Source organism: Ptychodera flava, chromosome 20, assembly GCF_041260155.1.
Source record: "Ptychodera flava strain L36383 chromosome 20, AS_Pfla_20210202, whole genome shotgun sequence".
Taxonomy (NCBI): domain Eukaryota; kingdom Metazoa; phylum Hemichordata; class Enteropneusta; family Ptychoderidae; genus Ptychodera; species Ptychodera flava.
Genome location: NC_091947.1, coordinates 35,962,708 through 35,979,951, shown reverse-complemented (window position 1 = coordinate 35,979,951; position 17,244 = coordinate 35,962,708). Strand labels below are relative to the sequence as shown.

At 37.3% G+C, this 17,244-nt stretch overlaps 2 protein-coding genes across 2 annotated transcripts in view; one reads left to right on the top strand and one right to left on the bottom strand.

Annotated features, from left to right (window-relative positions):
- Positions 1 to 17,244, top strand: part of LOC139120828 (solute carrier family 28 member 3-like) — a 54,375-nt gene that overhangs the window by 3,145 nt on the left and 33,986 nt on the right. The gene's annotated exons all lie outside the window — the stretch shown is intronic.
- Positions 1 to 17,244, bottom strand: part of LOC139120830 (nucleoplasmin-like protein ANO39) — a 53,922-nt gene that overhangs the window by 27,786 nt on the left and 8,892 nt on the right. Inside the window, exon 3 of the mRNA XM_070685407.1 lies at positions 9,435 to 9,557. Within this exon, the coding sequence (XP_070541508.1) occupies positions 9,435 to 9,557 (123 nt within the window). The remainder of the gene's footprint in view (positions 1 to 9,434; positions 9,558 to 17,244) is intronic.

Sequence of the window (17,244 nt, the reverse complement as noted above, 5' to 3'; positions counted from 1 at the left end):
TCCTGCTGTTGGAGCTTTGAAAAATAGAGATTAAAATGGTGTTATTTGGTGGCACTTGGGGTGTATTTTTGCGGGGGGGGGGGGGGGGGGGGGTGTGGTGGTGAGGAGGGGGTGTCCCCCTCCTGCCGTTGGAGCTTTTGAAAAATAGAGATTAAAATGGTGTTATTTGGTGGCACTTGGGGAGTATTTTTGCGGGGGGGTGGTCAGGAGGGGGTGTCCCCCTCCTGCTGTTGGAGCTTTTGAAAAATAGAGATAAAAATGGTGTTATTTGGTGGCACTTTTGGAGCATTTTTTTCGGATTACACATCTTCCTCTGAAACATGGTCTTCTTGCTCCTCAGTAGCTTCCTATAGTTTTGAAAATTGACTATTTTGGTTTCCTGGCTTCCATTTCTACTGCGTGGTACAATGGCTACATTCACCCCACCAAACATCATGCATATCTCATGATTTACAATTGATTTTGACAAGCTGAGAAGCTAAAATAAGCTAAATAATATAGTTAAATTTGCATATTTGTGTTTTTAGAGCAATTGTTGCTCTTTTTTGATCAAAACATCTATTTCTCTGTAGCAGTATGTCCAAATTGATTGGATGTGTATAGATGTGTTGAAATTTCAATATTTGTCTTTTTAGGGCAATTTATGCCATTCATGGTCAAAAAATCTGTATTCTCTGAAAGGGCTTGTCCAATTTCTTTGAAATTTGCTACACAAAAACGATTATTCATGCAGATTTATTCAGTATTTGCTATCGAGAACTTTCAAAGTTCAACCCTTTTGTGTGTTTTTGTGTTGGGATTTGTTGGATAGATGGCATTCTACGTAGTGTATTGTTGAATGTTAAAACATGTGTTGCTGTTGTTTTTTGAGGCTGTTTTTTGAGAAAAAAGAATTGAAAATGCCTTTTTAAAAGCAAAATAATACATAATGACTTGATATGTTGTTTTATCATTATTGACGTGTTTCTACTTGTTCACCCATTCTTGCATTCATCATTGCAATAAAATGCTGTGAAAAAATGAACTGATGTGGCCTGCATCTGTTTACCTTGATCTTAAAAGGCAAATACATTTTTCTGTCTTGACAACCATACCATAGTTTCAATGTTTTACCTAGTGTACCTGCTTGGTTTGTACGCAGGAAACAAGTAGAAAACAGGTTCTATAATTTCATAATTTTCAAGTGATCAGAATACAAAAGTCCTGAAAAGATAAGATAATCACAACTTCCAGTATAAGGGATACAGTCACTCTAAATGTATAAATTAAAATTAAAAATGTGCCGGGAGGATGTACTAAAAAATACAGAAAGTTGCTTTCTGTCGGTAAAATCTAAAAAAAATTCAAAATTTTAAAGACTTTTGCAGATTTTTTTTTTACGCCTTTGTCTTCTTATTTATTTTTTTTTTATTTTGCAAACTAGTTTGAAGATTTTTTTTTCCTAACTTTCTGCTCTGAAATTTTTTTTTTTCTGTTTTTGACCACCCCCCTCCCAAGATCTAATGGTCCGTCCCTTACAATAAAATGTTGTAAGGTGTTGAAACAATTTACCCTCCTTCCTACAAAGTTACAATGTATTGAAACACTTTACTTTCCTTTCTACAAAGTTACAAATTCCCTGGTACGTGAAGCAAACATTGTTGCTGTTCGATACTGCAATCAGGTCCCTCTCAAGTCCCTCATGGACGGACCATGCTACAATACATCATGGACGTATAACGACCATGAATACACTGAGGCTTGGCTTTGCCTCTGTGAGTCCCGCGTACCGGTTGCCCTTTTTAGTCAAAGTTTTACCTACTTTGCTTGAATCAAAATTTGGCCTGCAGTTACTCAGTTTGATAGTAAAAACTAATATTTCAAAGGAAACTTTCACAAACAGAGTCAGAATACAAGAGAAAAGGAGAAAAACTTGAGGTTTTCTGAAAGGTCAAATCTGGGTCATCTTATGTGATGTCATGAATGAAGACCCCTTAAGTACACAACTATGGTTCAAAAGAAACCACCTAGGGAGGTCTAATAGGTACAATCTTATGATAAAAGGTAATTTCTTGGTGCTTTCCAATTTAATGGCATATAGCTTGACTGTCAGTTTTAAATTAAATTTTATTAACAGTTATGGGAGGGAAATTGTCAACAGTAGTTGCACTTGCAGTAAGCATATCCATTTCAAATCATCACATTAATATTTCTGCAGATTCCTCCAGTTTAAGGATGTAATAGTGAACATCACCAGACATTTCTTGATGATATCAAAATATGAAATGAAAATGTTCCTGGGCTTTAATGTTATCATTATCATTAAAACTATTAGTACTCTTTAAATCATTGGGAAATGAATTGAACAATATCATTGTGCCTTGTTTTAAAGGATTTTGACCTGACCCTTTTTGTCTCAAGAAAAATACTTATGCTGAAGATACTATTGAGCCTGCTTGATCACAACTATGACACAACACCACAATACTTGTATCTACACTATCACTATGCTACCGAATGCTTTCTTCTGCATGGAAAATTTGTATTTGTGTGGCTAACAAAACCACATAAGGAGCTTGTAGTGTATATGTATGATAAGTTGTCATACTGTGAACACTGACTTATGCTGCAGAAGTATTCTGTATCTGTGGTAATATACACTTCACATTGCTACCTTATTTTTTGAATTGCCACCTAATTATTTCTTGTGGCAAAAGTTTACCACCAGAAATGAAAAAGTATTTCAATCCCTTCAATGTCATAAAAAACACACTCAGATAATTAATGTAATAAAAACTAAACAAATATTTCTTTAATATAAAAACTATCATGAACAACATACAAAACATCTTGATTTGTAAAATTAGGAACTCCTGAATGCCGAGAAAGCTGTTGCTGCACTTGAGATCATAAACTGTTTAAAAGTTGCTCGAAGTGGCTACAAGATTTTTGATTTGGCTAATGAGTTGGCTAATCATTTTGGTGACTTAGGGGAACCCTGCAGTTTATGCACATACCACGTGGTATCAGTAAACAAAATGATTCTGAAAGTTTCACATGGGCACAATTTGACACAACACCGGTGGCCTATTATATACTTACCCTAAGTGCACCTACCTGACTTGCCTATTTAACACAAGGTACCAGGTCATGATGACACACAATGACAATGTACCGATGTTATTTTATTGAAATACATTACATGTCCCCCCAAAATTTAATTTGTCCCCATTAAGACCTACTATGGGTAACTGTGTCCCCATGCTAGCAAAAGCTGGCTGAAACACTGTGCATGTATACGTTACATAAGATATTATTTTTGATACACAGAATAAGGACACAAATTTATCAGTAAGTTACAGCTACTGTTTCTTTACAATGACATGAATAAAACCATACACATTTACTCCTTAAATCATCTGAAATTCAGGGCAAGTGAATTTTTCTTCCGGACAAGTGAAATTGAAAATTCACTTGCCCTATGGCAAGTGAATTTTTAAAAAATTTTCGAGCCCTGAGTAGCTAAAAACGGCTTATCAGATCACAATCAAATCTGGTACATAGATTCAGTTAGCAAATGGCAAGAACTGATTAGTTTTTGGTGGGTGTGGCTTGCATACTTTTTGCTCATTTGCATAATTAATGATTTTAGAAAAAACGGATATTCATTAAAAACGACTACACACAATTTGATGAGATTTGCTACAAATGTTGATCACACCAAGATATATCAGTAGTGGGAACCATTAAGGGGTGACATGAAAGAGAGTTGCTAATTTGCATATTTAATGAACTTTCCTAATTAGGGATATATGTCTGATTTGACTTGATCAAAATCGACCAAACTTGGTATGTATATTAAAGATACTATGATTTAACATTATTGAAAGTCATTAAGCGTTTTAACTGCAGCCAATTCCTAATTGACATATTTAATGAACTTTGCTAATTAGAGATATATATTAAATTGACTGGACCAAAGTTGATGAAACTTGCTACATGTATTGAAGCTACTATGATACAACATTTTGAAATCCATTAAACATTTTTACTTCAGCCAATTCCCAATTTGCATATTAATAAACTTTCCATATTAGGGATATATATCTGAATCATCCCTTAACTTGATTGTAGTTGTTGAAACTTGGTATATACATCAAACATACTGTGATATAATATTATTGAAAATTAAAAAACATTTTTACTTCAGCCAATTCCTAATTTGCATATTAAATGAATTTTCATAATTAGGGATATTTATCTGAAATGACTTGATCAAAATTGATGAAACTTGCTATGTACATTAAAGACACTATAATACAATATTATTGAAAGTCATTAAGCATTTTCTCTTCAACCAATTCCTAATTTGCATATTAAATGAACTTTCCTAATTAGAGATATATATCTGAATCAACTTGACCAAAGTTGACAAAACTTGCTACATATATTGCAGATACCATGATACAACATTGTTGAAAATCATTAAGCATTTTACTTAAGCCAATTCCTAATTTACATTTAATGACCTTTGCTTATTAGGGATATATACTGGATTTACTTGATCAAAGTTGGCAAAACATGCTATGTACATTGATGATTATACCAGGTTAAAACAATATCAAAAGTCATTTCACATTTTCATGTCAGCTAATTTATAATTTGCATGTCTAATGAGCTTTCACAGCTCGGCATATATGGCTTGAAGGACTTGGCAAACGGTAATTACACTTGCTATATAAAGTGGTGATACAATGACAGCAGTAAAAGAACTTTGATATTTTTATTTCAGCTAATTACATATTTGTATACTTCATGACCTAATCGGCGGTGATTATTGTTAATTACATTGATCATAATATTTTCAATGAAGTTGCAAACATGTGGCAAAGGTTAAAATTTACACATAACTGCAATATATAGTGAAACACGTGAGCATTTTCAGTTCATATCTGGTTAATTTATTTGTCAGATATGCTTTCTCCCTCAAACCAAATAATAGGTAGCTCAACGTGATGAATGTTCATCAGAAGGGTGGTGAAATTCACGGTGTTTGTATAGAGGGATACTAAACCAATCACAAAACTTTTTAACATACTTTACAAGTTGAAGAGTAATGAGTTTTTTGTCAAAAGTTTGCTACTTTCGTTTCCGTAGCCAGAACTTTCCTATACCAAAGTTAGATACTTGCACGCCATGCAATACTGAAGTCCCTATACTGACATGAGCACAGTCAGTTAGTGAAAGTTATTCCTCTTTGACCAACTGATATTACCACTAAGCTCATAGTTACATGACAGTGTTGGCAACTCAATTTAGACATCCAATGGTTCAATACAAGCTAGCTGCTAAGTTGTGCTCACATTCGGTTTCAATTGGTCCATTCAAGAAATATTTAAACCAGAAAAACAAGAATGACAAAAGCAAATAAGGTCTGCAACTTAGGCACTGGACAGTCATCTTTAGGAACATGCATATGCATATCAACTTCTATAGCAATGGGACAAGCAGATCCTAAATACATACGCAAATGTCAAGCTCATTTGCATAATCTGGCAATGCAAACTTCATTTGAACAAAATCCCTTCTATAGCCCAGGATGCATCCACACACCAAATACAAAGCTGAAACGTGCAGCGGTTCGTGAGTTTTTGATGTTGATGGACATACTATATGTACACACAAATACATACATACTTACATACAGACGCCACCAACTTCAGCTTATACGATAACCTCACATTGGTATATCAAATGTGAGCTAAAAATTAAGAATCAAATCTTGATAACCTTGACGAGCGTACCATATCCGGCGAGGAAAACTTCCTGTGGCCGAATAAAATCATTCACGTTTATCTTGTGAAATTTGTACTGGTACATGTAGCTTTTATTAGCTCCCTTGTGACAACAGCAAGGTACTTGAAAGAAAAGTAAAGAGTGTTTGGAATGTACTGGAGTGATGGACCTTGGTGCATTGATCAACTTCATATCTTTTAATTTTGTCATCCTAGTAGTTGTGAAGGGATGCTATGGCAATGGAGAAAAATACCGTCAAGGACACTATGTGCTCACATTCAGTTTGAATTGGTCCATTCGAGAAATATTTAAACCAGAAAAACAAGAATGACAAAAGCAAATACAGTCCGGGTCAGCTCCAAAATTGGAGACTCATTATGATAATGTATTCCGGCATTCAGCCAATCATCGACCAGATTACATCATTAATAAAGTACAGGTCACGCTGGGTCACAAATTACCCACCAAGTGTGATCGGCAGTTTTGGGCCGCTTATTAAGCCCCTGTCTTGTGAATTTCGACGAATTTCGACAGTCAACATAATCCACGTGTTCTGCAGAAGGTCATGTCCAACAAGGAGTCCGATTAGTGAACAGATATTCGAAATATTGACGATTCATTTCTACCCCCAGTTTATCGATTTCGCTCAAGTACCGAGAATCATTTTGTGGATGTTCGTCATCTCTATTAGAAATACTGTTATAAAGGTTATTTGTGTAGGTACGCGTATAACATTTTGCAAGAAAGAAGAGCAATGTCAGAGCTTTAAAACGATACCCGTTTTGTAGTTGTCAAACGCAGACTAAAAATGGTACGCGATTTTGAAAATGTGTTGACAGAGTGGCCACACAACTGTTCCCCATACGGTAGAATTTGTATCGCTGCCATCTCCGATACAAATGGGGTATTCTGAACGACCTTTGTAGGTACACGATTTATATTTCGCAGGACTTCAAGCCAGAGTCTAGGAATCACAGCGATATATGGGGTTTGGTTGTCTTAGCCAGAATAAAACTGGTACGCGATTTGAAATTGTGTAATGACAGAGTGGCCACACAACTGTTCGACACTATGACAGAATACGGCGCGGGAGTTCGACACAGTATGGCGTACGTAACGAAGGACGCATGTGGAGGTTGCCAGGAAATACAATTTTACTGATGGCGCGCTGGCCGCTGATTGGCTAATGAGAAGGGGAAAATATTATGGTATAGCGTCTCCAATTTGGAGCTGACCCGGACTGAAATAAGGTCTCCAACTCAGGTACTGGAGGTCATCTTTAGGAACATGCATATCAACTTCTATAGCAATGGGACAAGCAGATCCTAAATACAAATGTCAACAACAAAAAATAGACACAGAAGGCTTGATAAAAAGAAAAGGTGGGAGTGGGGAAAAAATGTACAAGGGATCTGGTAAAAAAGTAATGCTACCTCATCAATCTTCTAGATCCTACCACCTCCTGAATATCAAATGTTCCACCCTTGGTATTACATAAGGTCTGAAAGCAGGAAATGTATTTACAACCTTGAGGATTTTTTTATTAATGCTATGAGTGCTATCATAGTTACAGATACTGAAATGCCTTCCACTGTGGGGGTGATTACGACATCTGGAATTATCCTGGATCCAAATTTCTCATCAGTTCTTGTGTGTTTTACACAGAAAAGTTGCAAAAATTGGTCTGCAATGAAAAAATTAACCTCAGATTTGTTTTTGGGTCAAAGTTTCCTACAATTTGATACTAAATATGACAAAATTATGTTCACAGCCTTGAAACTGTCTCACAACATATCCTGGGTTGGCGTAGGTCATTTAAGGTCACAAACTGAGAAAATTACCTAAAATATACAAATTTGGGGGTTTCCCAACACTTTGAGCAGAAAATTTATCTAATAACATCCCCCAGGACTTTTATACCAAATTACAAAGCTATCAAGCAAGTAATTTTGAGAACAAGTTTTCTTGATCAAATATGACAAAATTGTCTTAAAAATACAGATTTGTACATTTCAGGACAATTTCAACCTATCTAACTATTGTCATCTCTGTACATCTGTGTACCAAATATAAAAGCTGTCTGTCCAGGGGCTTTAAAAAGAAAATAATTTTTAAGATTTTTTGACCAAAAATGACAAAATTGCCCCAAAATAGTAATTTTCAAAATTTTGTCATAATTTCAACAAATTAGAAGAGTAACAGCCTTGCAAACATCCAACACAAATTTGAGAGCGATTTGGCTGGTGGTTTCAGAGAAAATTTTTTACTGAAAATGAGAAAAATCACCAAAAAATTCAGCAAAAATACAAAATTAAAGATATCTTCATGACATTCGTAAAACTGTATAAGGTTTACCTAAGGTACTTGCACACAAATTTTCAAAGCAATCAAAACAGTGGTTCTTGAGTTATTAATTCTCGACCATTTTCACATTTTGTAAGCTCATTTGCATAATTTTGGCAATGCAGACTTCATTTGAACAAAATCCCATCTATAGCCCAGGATGCATCCACACACCAAATACCAAGCTGAAACGTGCAGCGGTTTGCTTGTTTTTAATGTTGATGGACATACTATACGTACGTACATACATACCGGTACATACATAAATACATACATACACACATACATACAGACGCCATCAACTTCAGCTTATACGATAACCTCACATTGGAATACTAAATGTGAGCTAAAAATGAACAATCATGTCAATCCTTTCATTTCTATCAAAAATACTTTCAGAAACAAGTAAAGTGATTGGATGATTAGCCCACAAAATGCCAGGAATGTATTAAATGATCAAGTATCCCTGAAATTATAATTAGCGTTTACAGGATAAAGCTTGCACATGCATTAATCTAGATGTCATGATTACAGGTCTTGTGCTCTGCCTCTCCATAGGATAGATCACATCCACACTCAAATAGGAAATTGGAAAATGGCACATTGGAAATTAGGCTGCAGTCACCAGTTCCAACTTGCAGTTTTGAAAGGTAAAAACAAAACTGCAGAGAGTTGACTAAAGTAAATGAAAAGGAGAACGTTTCTAAGATAATCAGCATTTACAATAATGTTTCTGGACAAAACACAGACTTGCCGTAACGTACCATCTTAACATGGGTTGTTAGCAATTTTTTATATTTCGGTGGTGCTGAAAACCTGTTCATTTCAAGAAGGGGCAAAATGAACTTCATCAACACAGCAAATATGTTTAAAATTAAATTAAACGTTTTTCTATATTCTATTTGAATGAATAAATTGGAAGATGGACTGCAGTGGCCAATGAACCATGGATTGGTGGATATTATGGCAGTGTTTTTGCTAAGGTTCTGGAATGTTAGTAAATGAATAAGGTTCTGGAATGTTCGTAAATGACTTTCAAACCCCGGTAACATTGCTGCTATCCCCTAATCTGATTCAACTGACATACATGTGTACCGTGGGGCACCCCAGTAAAATGTCTTGGGAATCCTGGTAACATTTACCCGCTTACAATGCTTAACAAAACACTGTATGGGTTGTTGCTTTTGAGATGAGTTCAAAGTGAAAGGTCAAGAAGCAAAATATGAATCACTTCAGTTGTATATGAAGTCACTGCGGTTCAAACAGCTGGAGTAAAAGACTGGCTGGCATCCTGTAAATATCAATTTTCAACTTACACTATCTACTTTGCCAAGTTCAAGGGAGGCTACGGGCAGTTTGACTGGTTTGCCTTGGTAATCTGTCGATGCAACTTCTACTACATTTCTTTCTCCCTTGGAGGCAGTCACACCAAGTACAGCCTGAAAAGAGAAAATGGAAGTACTTGTTCATTGGATGTTTAAACAACATATCCCTTTGTGGGTTTGTCTGGGGCTTTGTGATTTGCTATGTTTTGGTAACATAGGGAACTGGAATGGTTTCGATGTGAATATTAAGTATGTGATGGAACAGCTGAATGAAATGCAGTGTATGAGTATCTGTTATGTGCATGGATAGCTGTTGAATGAAATGCAGTGTATGAGTATCTGTTATATATGTGATGGATAGCAGCTGAATGAAATGCAGTGTATGAGTATCTGTTATGTGCATGGATAGCTGTTGAATGTGCTGCTGGCTTACATCACTACATATTACTTTTACAGTCTAACACTGTAAAAGTATTGATTTTACAAGGGAGTGGTACATTGACATAGGTCTACTTAACAGAAGATTCATCAATCAACAAAACAAAACTAAAAAGCATTCGAAGTAGTGTCTTTTTAGTAAAAGAATGATCTTATTTTCCTTGCAAACAGATTCTTTATCGCCCAATGGCTATCCTCCTCGTGACCCGGGTCTCTGCATATTGAACGGGCCACACATGCAACAAATATGGGACTTGGAGGACTAGACTTGGAAGTTACCAAAACACACGATACGGACTGACCCTTACCTCCTTGGGTTGACCCATTGAGCTAGAAAAGGACGTCTCTTGCTTGGAGGAGGGACTGTCACAGTGATAAATCGATACCGGTTTTGGCTGTGCAATGCAAGAGTACATTGGCACTTGACCATGTGTACCTAGACGTGTATAGATCATCAGCGAGCGGCTTATACAACGGTACAACGTATTGGTGTAAGCATGGAGCCAGATCCGTTTCTAGCTCCATGGTGTAAGACTACGACTTTATTTTTGACTGACTGCACCAGCCATGGTCCACATCAAACAGTACTACAGGAGAAAATTTATGGTACACGGCACTTTTTCCATTTTTTTGAAATCACATTATACCTGAACTGATCGTGAAGGCACACTTCCCAGCTGTAAAACATTAGTTAAAGCAAGGTTTTTATATAGTGACATGTGCATGTGCGCGATTTTACTGTTGCTAAAGAGTGTTGATTGACCTTGTTCTGCTGTGAATGCTAAAACACTGCGAATCACTACCAGAAGAATAATTTAGGCACCTTTTCATGCTCCATGAATCCATCATGAATGTCCATCAAATGTTGTTTCAACAAATTTTGCAATGTTTTGATGCATTATTTAGGCAAAACATGATCTAACCTTTTGCCAAGGGCATTTGGCGAGAGATAAGCAGCATAGAACATATGATCCACTGCCATCCGCAGATAGGATTCAAAATTATGGTGAAGTCACCATGGTGTAAAGGTCTGGTGAAATGAACCTGTACTGATGAGCTGTTTAGCTTCTGGGTGGCATTATTGTCACATTCGCAACAAAATTGCTACATAAAGGTATGCGCAAGTGCTAATTTTTTATATTTCTATGTGCGGAGTCAATTCGGAGTTAATTCGCTTAACGTAGCCACGCCTTCAGTTTGGTCACGGTTGGCACACTCTGACGTCACAACGCTGATCATTTACATCGAATAGCGGTCCCATGACGCCATCCCTTATCTCTGCCCCGTATCAACACAACACAAAGAGTGTGTGATCAGTGCAAATTATCCATGGAGGTTGTACCTCCAGGGGGCAACCCACGCTAGCCGTCCGTTTCTCACCAGCAGACTCTCCCGCCAGCGCTACGTCTGATGGAGAGTTGCTCGACCAAAATAATAGTACAAACGAAATCCACGGTCAATGAAGGTCGGCTTTGCTCGTTCACATAACTATCAGTAATGACTCTGTACCGGCAATGTATACGATGCACACATGCATACGAATAGCATAGGCAATCAGTATCGACTTGACAGACCACGTTTAGGCGCAAATTCACGACTAGAAACGAGATAAAACAACCAGACGTACTTCTCTGTGCTTCGATAGCTTTTTCGAACCAAAAAAATCATTTAGTGCCGGTAATTATCCCTTGTAAAAACCGGATCGACGACGGTATGAACTTCACGATGCCTTTGTGAAAGGCTATGGCAGTTGACTGCACTAAAAATTTTAGCAAATCAAGAGTAGCCGATGCATGTCGGGGATGTAAATGAACAAATCACAGAATACAATACATAGATTGTTCATTTCATGATTGGATATATTGAGGACAAGAATGAGACCTCGATTGAGCCATAAGTTAAGCGATAAACCCGGAAGTAACTTAGCGAGAAAAGAGCGAGTATGTCATCTATTTGCACCGTTCATCGCGTTAGTTACGTTTTCTTTTCAATTTTAGAAAGATTATTGCCTTATCGTCTAGGAACAAGGGTAAAAGAAACGATCTGTGCATATTTCACCCGGCGATCATCCTGCTTTTAGGTGGCGATTTTCCACCGCCTGACGGCTAGCCCGTAGCCACTTTGATCAATCAACAAAACTTGTAGCTTTGGCTGACGAAATGAAATTTCATGTCAAAATATACATTCGCATGCGTGGAGAATCATTTTGATAGAATTTTCACCGCATTCAATTATTCATTTATCGCATTTTGCAAGTGTTGCGAGCGTTTGTGTGAACAGAGTATCATACTAATTAAGCTTACGCAAGCGGAAACCCCAGAAGTTACGCTTACTCCCCCTGGGGAGCTTACGAAGGTGTGAAATATTTACTTCCCATTAGCGGTGTTAGAAGATACGACGTCGGGCAAACTTCGGAAAGCCGAAAAAAGCCCACATTGCATTTTCCTTTTGCCATATTTAATAATTGCGCACGCTAAATGATAAAACAAATAAACATAACTGTTCTGTAGACCATCAACCGTATTTCCGTGATTTTGCAACATGGGCATTTCACCAGACCTTTACTGACCAGTTAGTAAATACCACAGTCATGAGCGTTCGTGTTACACTTTACACCCTTTGGTGCAGCAAATACTGAGTCCGAATCACCACAAATTCAAGTAAATCAAAGTCTGAATCAAAAATCTTTGTCTACGACTGAAACTGAACATCATTCCGTTCGAGGCCCGTGGCCCCCTCATTATCACCGGCATAAATCAAAGTGAGACTTGAGTGGACATCGTGGGTCATCAGTATGTATTAGGGAGATGGTGCAGTGGCAAAGAATGTGAAATTTTCAGAAGAGTTACTTTCAGAATGTGCTTAGGAATACAATTCAGAATAACATTCAGACACTCACTATGTGAGATAATATTCTGTATATTCCAGAAGAGTCCTTTCAGAATGTGCTTTGGAATACAATTCAGAATAATATTCAGACACTCACTATGTGAGATAATATTCTGTATATTCTAGAAGTAACAAGTCATTGACAATGACATAGTCCCCACTTGTCATAGGAGTATTAGTCTTGATGGGGCAGGGAAATGAGGTCATTAAGAAGTATCACTGGAGTGTATATGTTCAGATCTATGGACACATAGGTCTATGTCATTGTTCCCATTTTGAACAAGAGGCATGTCTAAGTTATGGTTCTAAATCGGGAAAAAAGATCAGCCCTCTAGCTGTATTGGCCTGCCAAGAAATACATATGTGCATAATAAATGAGGTACAAGATGTGACATCTTAAGGTCTACTATCCTATCAAAATTGAAGCGTAAAGAACTTGTGGTTACTGAGTTATGCATATATATGCATATTCAAGGTCAAAGGTCATCAAGGTCACGTGACATTTTGAAAAAAAAACCCATTGTATTGCTAATTAATCCATATATGCCAAAATTAAGACCTCTAGCTCTATTGGCTTGCCACAATTATATATGGGCATAATTAACGAGGTAAAGCATGTGTTGTCATAAGGTCTCCCATCCTACTAAATATAAAGGACATAGCACTTGTGGTTACTTATTTATTGACATAATCGTGTATTTTAGGTAAAAGGTTATCGAGGTCACGTGACATTTTGTCAAAAAATTTCTATCCTATAGTCTGTCCCTTATACTAAAAATCATACATTTACCTCTATTGGCTTGCTCAAAAAAAGATATGCACATAATTAATGAGGTACAATATGTGGCGTCAAAAGGTGTCCCATCATACCAAATATGAAGGGTGTAGCACTTGTGGTTCCTGAGTTATGGACAAATATGTATATTTGAGGTCAAAGGTCATTGAGGTCACGTGACTTTTTTCAAAAAATTGTATTGCTAAGTTATCCCTACATACCAAAAATCAGACCTCTAGCTCTATTGGCTCGCTCAAAATTAGATATGTGCATAATTAATGAGGTACAATATGTGGCGTCATAAGGTGTCCCATCACACCAAATATGAAGGGTGTAGCACTTGTGGTTCCTGAGTTTTGGACAAATATGTATATTTGAGGTCAAAGGTCACCGAGGTCACGTGACATTTTGTCAAAATAATTGTATTGCTAAGTTATCCCTATATACCAAAAATCAGACCTCTAGCTCTATTGGCTCGCTCAAAATTAGATATGTGCATAATTAATGAGGTACAATATGTGGCGTCATAAGGTGTCCCATCATACCAAATATGAAGGGTGTAGCATTAGTGATTACTGAGTTATGGACAAATATGTATATTTGAGGTCAAAGGTCACCAAGGTCACATGACATTTTGTCAAAAAAATTGTATTGCTAAGTTATCCATATATACCAAAAATCAGACCTCTAGCTCTATTGGCTTGCTCAAAATTAGATATGCACATAATTAATGAGGTACAATATGTGGCATCATAGGGTGTCCCATCATGGACTTTATCTGTGGGGACTAAAAACTGTGTCACTGCATCCTTTTTGCAATATGAATACGATGAGAAACTAAATTTTTATTTTTCTTGGCCTTATACATGGGAGTCTATGGACTGCCTTATACATGGGAGTCTATGGACTGCCTTATACATGGGAGTCTATGGACTGCCTTATACATGGGAGTCTATGGACTGCCTTATACATGGGAGTCTATGGACTGCCTTATACATGGGAGTCTATGGACTGCCTTAAACATGGGAGTCTATGATACTGGACTGCCTTATACATGGGAGTCTATGGAGGTGAAAACTAAAAAGTCCTCTAACACGGCCAAATTTGATCGCATTGTGAAACAAATCAACATGCATCTGTATGAGGTAGAGTACTATCCTTTTACCAAGTTTGAACGAAATCGCTCCAGGCGTTTCTGAGATATCTGCGTGAATGAAAAAAGTCATAAAATATGCAAATGAGCAATTAATTAATAAGCCACACCCACCAAAATCTAATCAGATCTAAGTCTCATCATGATAATACCAAATACCAAATTGCATGACATTGGACCTAAGGGTTCTTAAGTTATGAGTGGAACAAAATCTGTCTACGGACGGACGGACGGACAGACGGACGGACAGACGGACACACACACAGACATTGTGGCGACATAGGACACCTTTGGTGCTTCGCACCACGGTGTCCAAAAATCGGCATCATCAAGGGACTTTCAATTTTGTATTTTTATATTTTTTGATTCGGATGTAGCTTTACCTACACTTGGGGTATTTAAAAATTGAATTCCTTCTCCACTGCTTGATGTAAATGTTCTGATGGAGTGTTTGAAGACTGTGAGACAATCACAATTATTGCCTGTCTTGTTTGCTGAATTAGCAACCTTAAGAATGGTACAAATTTTCATTACGATTTTCTTCTAACGGAAGTCCTTGTGTGATTCAAAACGTTCGGTGAAACGATTGTGTTTGGCGAGGCTACTTCAGGATGCAATGCACTCGAGTCGAATATTACATTGACGATGTGTCTGTTTTTCTTGTGAGGTGGGGTGAGGTAAGGTATACAGCTGCCGCTATGTCATAAGTACGGGCTGAAAGAAAGTAGGAGTTATACTTGTAAAATATGAATTTTAATCCGAGCTATAGAAGTCAAGCGAAGTCTGTACGCCATGGTCATTCCACTCGTCTTTGTGGAGTGACTGTGCTTACGTCGTTCGACCATTTTCAGCTTTTGTGCCAGGTGTTGGTACAACAAAGTGTCTTTTAGTTCTATTGTACCGATGTCGCATCGCAATTGCCAAGTGGCATCAGAATTCAAAAATAACATGAAAACCATAGTCCCTCGTGGAGGGACTGTGACAAAAATAATATTCAATCAAACTTCACAGGAGAAATAGTCGCCGTTTCCACAAACTGCCTTGCATGCAAATGCTGTTCGAGTCGTTTGATTTTGGTATTATCGATGTGTACATGATTCACACCTTCCGACCGGCTGAGCATATTAATTAACCCCGAAATATCGGGGTTGCATACCGGTACATGTACATGGCGAGTAAGCATCAGCGAAGTTGTAATGGGACAAGCTATGTCTCTAGTAAATACTGGTCCTGGATACTGATGGTATTTCTTAACTACAAAGACAACCCTTTCCTCAACATTTGTCTCTTGATTTACTGGTTATAATTTGATAAAAGTTTTGTGAGGGTACATTATGTGCAGTAAAACAACATAAATATATGAAACTTTTATAGAAAACCTGATACAAGCAGTGATGGAATAGCTAATCACATATCTATCTGTCATTGCAATACTAAAGACTCTTCAGTCTTCAGGCCTTGCACTCAAAGTTTAATTATAAGGCCAAACAAAAAATATGTGCTGTTCCGATTACCCGACCCAACCCAATTTTAACCCCCGACCCTAGACTTTTTAGAGCCTCGTAAACCCGGAAGTAAAAATAACGGTATGAAAAAACGTGAAACGCATGAAATCACGCGAGAACTATGACAAATCGCGCGAATCACGCGAGAACTAATACGTCATTCTTCTAGAAGTGATGCCAGACGCTCATGAAAACTTGCGACATGATGACATCGACACTGACAGTTGTTGCACACCGAACGGTGTCCGGTTTTCAAACTGCTGTATCTCAAAAAGTGTTGGGTCTAATTCAATAAAATTATCGATAAAAAAAATTCCAATTCAACTGCTCGTTCTACCATGGGATTTTTTTTGAAAATAAAGAAAAAAATATCGTGTCATTTTAGCGCTCAAAATCCAGCATTATTTTTCGCCATACAGCGCTGCAGCGTGCCGTACTGCGGCACGCACATTTCTCAGGCCACTACTTCCTATGTTAGAATGGAATGGCTCGTTACAGTATGTTGTTCAGTGCCTAAACGGCGTTTTGTGGGTAGGTTTTCGCTAAAATGCAGGGACAATTTTCAGTGATCGGAGTTAGTATACCAAACAGCAACTGTTATATTAAATTTATGGAAAGTTTTGAAGCATTTTCACGGCCGTTTTTTGATGTAATCTTTCATTTACCTTGTTGTTGTCATTTCCGAACCGCGCCATGCACAGCGCGGCCATGCAGGCCAAGTGAAAACCCGGAAGTGTTTTGTGATAGTGAATCGAGCAAAATTTTGGTCAATTTTACTTTTTATAGTCATTCTATCATTACAATATAAACCCGTACACCAAAAACTGTGTGTTAAGGTCAGTTCTGAGTAGTTTCAAAATCTGTGCGTTCGGAATTTACCGTGAATTTTGCCGTACGTACGTACTTCGTTGAACAGCCCCAACTGCCAACGCTACAATCAGCTGTTTTCAAACTTTAACCCTGGACATGTAGTTTTGCGAACATTAAACTGTGTTCATTTTTCATCTGTTGATGTTACACAAAATTTACAAAATGATATTT